This window comes from Apteryx rowi, unplaced genomic scaffold (assembly GCF_003343035.1).
Source record: "Apteryx rowi isolate R43461 unplaced genomic scaffold, aptRow1 scaffold_1288, whole genome shotgun sequence".
In the NCBI taxonomy this organism is placed as follows: Eukaryota; Metazoa; Chordata; class Aves; order Apterygiformes; family Apterygidae; genus Apteryx; species Apteryx rowi.
The window spans coordinates 74,408-79,437 of NW_020447517.1; the positions used below are offsets into that span (position 1 = coordinate 74,408).

The 5,030-nt window shown below is 70.0% G+C and overlaps 1 protein-coding gene across 1 annotated transcript; it reads right to left on the minus strand.

The window, feature by feature from the left end:
* Nucleotides 1-443: 443 nt before the first annotated feature.
* Nucleotides 444-3,214, minus strand: INO80B (INO80 complex subunit B). Its single transcript, XM_026055985.1, has 5 exons — nucleotides 3,080-3,214; nucleotides 2,817-3,009; nucleotides 2,532-2,650; nucleotides 1,969-2,150; nucleotides 444-1,662 (listed from the first exon to the last, which is right to left on the minus strand). Exons 1-5 carry the CDS (start codon nucleotides 3,123-3,125, stop codon nucleotides 1,198-1,200), a joined length of 1,005 nt encoding a protein of 334 aa, XP_025911770.1. The 5' UTR covers nucleotides 3,126-3,214; the 3' UTR covers nucleotides 444-1,197.
* Nucleotides 3,215-5,030: the final 1,816 nt, after the last annotated feature.

Below are 5,030 nucleotides of genomic sequence, written 5' to 3' on the forward strand. Positions count from 1 at the left end.
TGCACCGGGCACCACTGCAGTGAGGGTGTGGGGACTCAACCATTGGGAGCTGCCGGTGGGTGGGGAGAGTTGGGCTGTTCCACCCAGGGGGGGGGGGGACCGGGCCGCAGCCACAGGTCATCAGTGCAGTGAGCTCGTGAGGACTCAGCCCCAGTCCCGAATCTGCACCAGGCACCAGTGCAGCGAGCCTGTGGGGACTCAGCCCCAGTCCTGTATCTGCACCGGGCACCACTGCAGTGAGGGTGTGGGGACTCAGCCCCTCGTACCTCAGAGCAAGTGGAGCCCCGCAGCAGGCAGCCAGGCAGATGCTGGCAGCTGGTGCCCACCCCTCTTGGAAGCAGTGGGGCTCTGCCAGCCCCCGTGGGGAGCAGATGCCCCCAGCAGGACCCCTGGCACCCCAGGAAGCTCCCGCACAGGCGCCAACGGATCCAGGCAACAGCCCCTTCTTCACCACCAGAATTTATTGAGCTTCACAGGAGCAGGGCAGCTGGGGCTGCTGCTCGCGAGCCCGGGCCCAGCAGGCAGTGTGATCCCCGGAGCATCGGGGAGACGGGGTGGATGGAGCCGGAGGCACCCAGCACAGCTCCCACCTCCGCTGCAGCTGTGCCCAGCCTGGCCCAGGCTTCCCCTGCCAGCTCTGGCCTCACTTGTCCTTCTGGGCACAGCCAAAGCTCCCGGCCCAAATAACCAGAGCGAAGGCGTGTGCAGGGCCGGCACCCCGGCACCAGCAGCCAGGACCAGCCCACGCGAGGGGAACGGCCCTGAGCCTGTCCCCCCCGAGCCCCTCAGCAGGTCCAGCAGGACACAGCTGCTCCAGGAGGCTCCTCGCTGTCCCAGCAGCACATCCAGGCAGGGAGATCTGCTTGGAAGGGCCGGGCCACCCCGCAGCAGTGTTCGGAGACGCGAAGCGACAGCCTGATTGGTGCAGCACCAGCACGAATCTCGCCCGGCGTGGCCGCCGCTGCATCGCAGCCCCAGGCTGGCAGGGCGGGCAGCGCAGCCCCGCACCCTCCGCGGGGCCAGCTGCGGAGCAGGCCCGGGGACGGCTCCACAACCGCGCTGGGACCTGGCAGGCCCTGGCACACAGTCCGTCCGGAGCCGCACCGCGCCCCGAGCCAGCCGAGCACCCAGCGCGCACCAGCACGAGGGCCTCCGCCACGTCCCCCGAAAACAGCCCGGCCCCGGGGCCGCGCGGGCCTAGGCCGCGGCCTCCTGCAGCTGCAAGTTCTTCTTGTAGCAGGCGAGGCTGCAGAGGGGCAGGCCGGTGCGCGAGCAGGAGTAGCGCTTGCGGTTGGGGCAGCCGCTCACCCCGCAGAGGGCAGGCGCGGGCACCGCAGGGGCAGGCGCGGGCAGCAGCGGCAGGGCCATGCCGGCGGGGAAGGACACGGTGATGCGGTCGGTGGCGTTGCAGTAGTGGACGACGGGGCAGGGCGCCTGCTTGGCCTTGCGCTCCCGCAGCGTCTTCACCTTGGCCTTGTTGGTCTTGGTGAGGCGCTCGATGGTCTGGTTCTTGTTCTCCTCCGCCTTCTTGGCCGCCTGCAGGCGCCGCTTGCGGGCACGCTCCTCCCGCTTCACCAGCATCTCCTCCGTCATCTCCTTCGTCTTGTAGCCCATGGGCAGCTCCAGCAGCGGCTGGCTCTGCTGCTTGTGCAGGAGCGCTTTCTGCGGGGGCAGCAAGGGCTCCGTCAGGCCACTCCGAGGCTCCCGGGAGCCRGGTGCCCCCCGGCCGGGGCTGGGGGGAAGGCGCGGGACTTGGAGCCCTCCCCGCCGCTCCCGGGAGCCCAAGGGCACGGAGGCTCTGACCAGGCTCCTGCCAGCTCCGGGATTGCTGCGGGGCCGGGGCAGGCAGCCGAGCCAGCCTTGTCAGCGCTGGGCCGCACCCCGGGCCCATGGCCCCCAGCCCCGCGGCGGGAGGGCTCGCTCGGCACTGCCCCAGGCAGCACCTCGGCCCCGGCGCGCTGTCCTCACCTGTCTGGCCGTGAGCAAGGACTCGTCCACCTCCTTCTTGAGCTCCCCGTTGTCGTCCAGCTCACCCTTCTCCAGGGCATCCAGCCAGCGCTCTTCCTCCTCCTCTTCCTCCTCACGAGCAGGGAAGCAGCTCTCCGAGTCCAAGTCCGGCAGAGGCGAGGGGTCCAGGTTACTGTCCTCATCTAGGCCATGCAGTCAGGAAGAGAGAAGTCACCATGGGGTGCTCTCCCCAAGCAGCCGCTGGGACCACTCACCCCATGGCAGGGTCACAGCGTCCCCAGAGCCACAACAGGGGATTCCCATTGCCCCACGCAACAGGGTCGGGCTGCAGGACCCACCTCTGTCCCCCCTGGCAAGGCGCCTGGCACTGCTCAGCACGTCTGAGCGCGGGGGGCACCCACAGCCAGAGGGGGCCCAGAGCAGCCGGGCAGGGTCCCTCTTGCTCCAGCCCCCAGACCCTTCCCCTAAAGTGAGACCCTTCCCCGAGGTCCCCCCGTCCCAGCGTCCCCCCCGCATTGCTTTTGCGTCAGCGACGGCCCCAGAGCGCCTCGCCTCGCACTCACCCAGCCAGGCCCGATACTGCTCGATGGGCACCCCCTCCGTGGGCTCGTCCTCCTCGTCCACGACCATCAGCGGGGAGGGCGAGCGCGGCACCTCGGGCACCACCGTGAAGGTCGGCACGCTGCAGAGACAGCGACGCGCGCGTCCGCGAAGGGGAACCGGCCCAGCGCAGGCGCCGCACCGCACCGGGGCCCGCCGGCCGGGCCCCGGCGAGGCTGCGTGCACCCCCCCCGGGGCCGTGGGGCCGGGCCCCCCCGCAGGCCCACGGTGTGGCCGCCCTCCCTCACCTCTTGGTGCCCAGGATCTGCCCCCCGAGCTTGATCTTGAGCTTGAGCTGGGGCTTGCGCAGGGCGGCGGGGGGCTCGGGGCCCTCGGGCGGCCCCGCCGGCTCGTGGTGGTGCTTCTTCTTGTGCTTCTTCTTGTGCTTCTTGTGCTTCTTCTTGTGCGCGCCGTGGCCGCCCGCCGCCTCCTCCTCCTCGCCTGCCGGGGAGAGCCGTCAGCGCCGCCCCGAGGGGCCCCCGCCGCCCGCCCCGCCGCGCCCCGCGCTCACCGGCCTCGCCGCCCTCCATCCTGCCCCGCCGCCACGCTTTGCTCATCCGCCCCGGCCGCCCGCCGCCCCGCTGGCGACGCTGCTGCTGGCCGCCGCGTGGGGGAACCGATTCCGCGCGGACCCGCTTCCGCCCGGCGCGGCGGAAAGGGCTCGGCGCGCCGGGCAAAGGGGGCGGGACGCCGCCGCCGCCATCTTTGAGGCGGGCGCAGTCCCTCAGGGAAAGGCTTCCGGTGGGGAAACTGCACCCGCCGGCCCCTGTGAGCCGCTGCCCGCAGCCCCCTGCCCACAGCCCCGTACCCACCGCCCCCTGTGTGCCCCTGCCCGCAGGCCCCTGCCCATAGCCCCTGCCCATAGCCCCATACCCACAGCCCCTGCCAATATCCCCTGCCCACAGCCCTGTACCCATAGCCCCATACCCATAGCCCCTGCCCGCAGTCCCTGCCCATAGCCCTATACCCACATCTCCTGCCCGTAGCCCCATACCCACAGCCCCTGCCCTTATCCCCCTGCCCATGTCCACTGCCCACAGCCCCATATCCACAGCCCCCTGTGCACCTCTTCCTACCCCTGCCCACATCCCCCTGCCCCAGCCCCTGCCCGTGGCCCTTGCTCCCTCGTCCCCGGGTCCCCTGGCCTCAGCTGTCCCATGGGGCTGGGCCTGTTGGGGGGGCAGTGAGGCTGCCCCATGGCACTGCCTGGGGGGGGGGGACAGGCCGGAGGCAGGGGACGCCCCGTGCAGCCCCAGGGGGCCRAGGGCAGCTGAGGGGATGCGCCAGGCAGAGGCGAGGCTGTGTCGTGCCGCAGGGACGGGCTCACGGGCTAAATCTGCCTGGGGCCAGGCGGCAGCAAAGGGGGGCACGGCCGCAGCCCGGGAGCAGGCGCYGGGCGCACGGGGCGGGAGGTGTCTGCGTGCCAGCGCGTCACRTGTGCCGCGCGCAGGCCTTGCACGAGGAGGCCCATGGGGAGAGGCGCCAGTGCAGGCGGAGCGTGGGGCGAGCCATGGGCACATGCGTGTGCGGGGACGTGCCAGGGAATGTGTGCACGCCGGGCCAGGGACACGGCTCGCTGACATGCGCAGGGACCCCCGTGGGGCATGCACATCCCCGTGCACACGCGTGGGGTGCCCCCGCCATGCGGGCACACCACCGTGGGGCACACGCAGTCCGGCACGCACAGGCGCACGCAGCCCCGGGCATGCAGGATCCTGCACACACAGACACAAGTGCACGATGCACACTCGCTCCCACACAGACACGTGCACCCGTGGGGTACCGATGTGCCCCCATTCAGGCGAAGGGCACACGTGCCCCACTCACAGGGACACGCAACCTTACGGCTCACGGGCTCTGCGTACACACTCCCATGGCGCACATGTACATGTGCACACACAGACATACTCCCACGGGCACTCACGTGTGCATGCACAGACATGTACCACAGGGCACACACTGCATGCACACGTGGGCACACTTCTGTTGGATGCATGCAGAGACACACTCCCACGGTGTGCACATGTGCATGCACCAACACAYGCTCATGGTTTGCACACCTGTGCACGCACAGACACACTCCCACAGGGCGCACACGTGCATATAACAACACACACTCGCGGTGTGCACACCTGTGCATGCACAGACACACTCCCACGGGGCGCACACGTGCATACACCAACACACGCTCACGGTGCACACACCTGTGCACGCACAGACACACTCCCACGGGGCGCACACGTGCATACACCAACACATGCTCATGCTGCGCACACCTGTGCATGCACAGACACACTCACACAGGGCGCACACGTACATGCACCAACACACGCTCATGGTTTGCACACCTGTGCACACACAGACACACTCCCACAGGGCGCACACGTGCATATAACAACACACACTCGCGGTGTGCACACCTGTGCATGCACAGACACACTCCCACGGGGCGCACACGTGCA

Coding starts and splice junctions, on each gene's coding strand:
- INO80B (XM_026055985.1), bottom strand. CDS start 3,125: ATGAGCAAAGCGTGGCGGCGGGGCAGGATGGAGGGCGGCGAGGCCG. Junction 3,010..3,079: donor GATGGAGGGCGGCGAGGCCG/GTGAGCGCGGGG, acceptor TCTCCCCGGCAG/GCGAGGAGGAGGAGGCGGCG. Junction 1,663..1,968: donor CCTTGCTCACGGCCAGACAG/GTGAGGACAGCG, acceptor CTGCCCCCGCAG/AAAGCGCTCCTGCACAAGCA.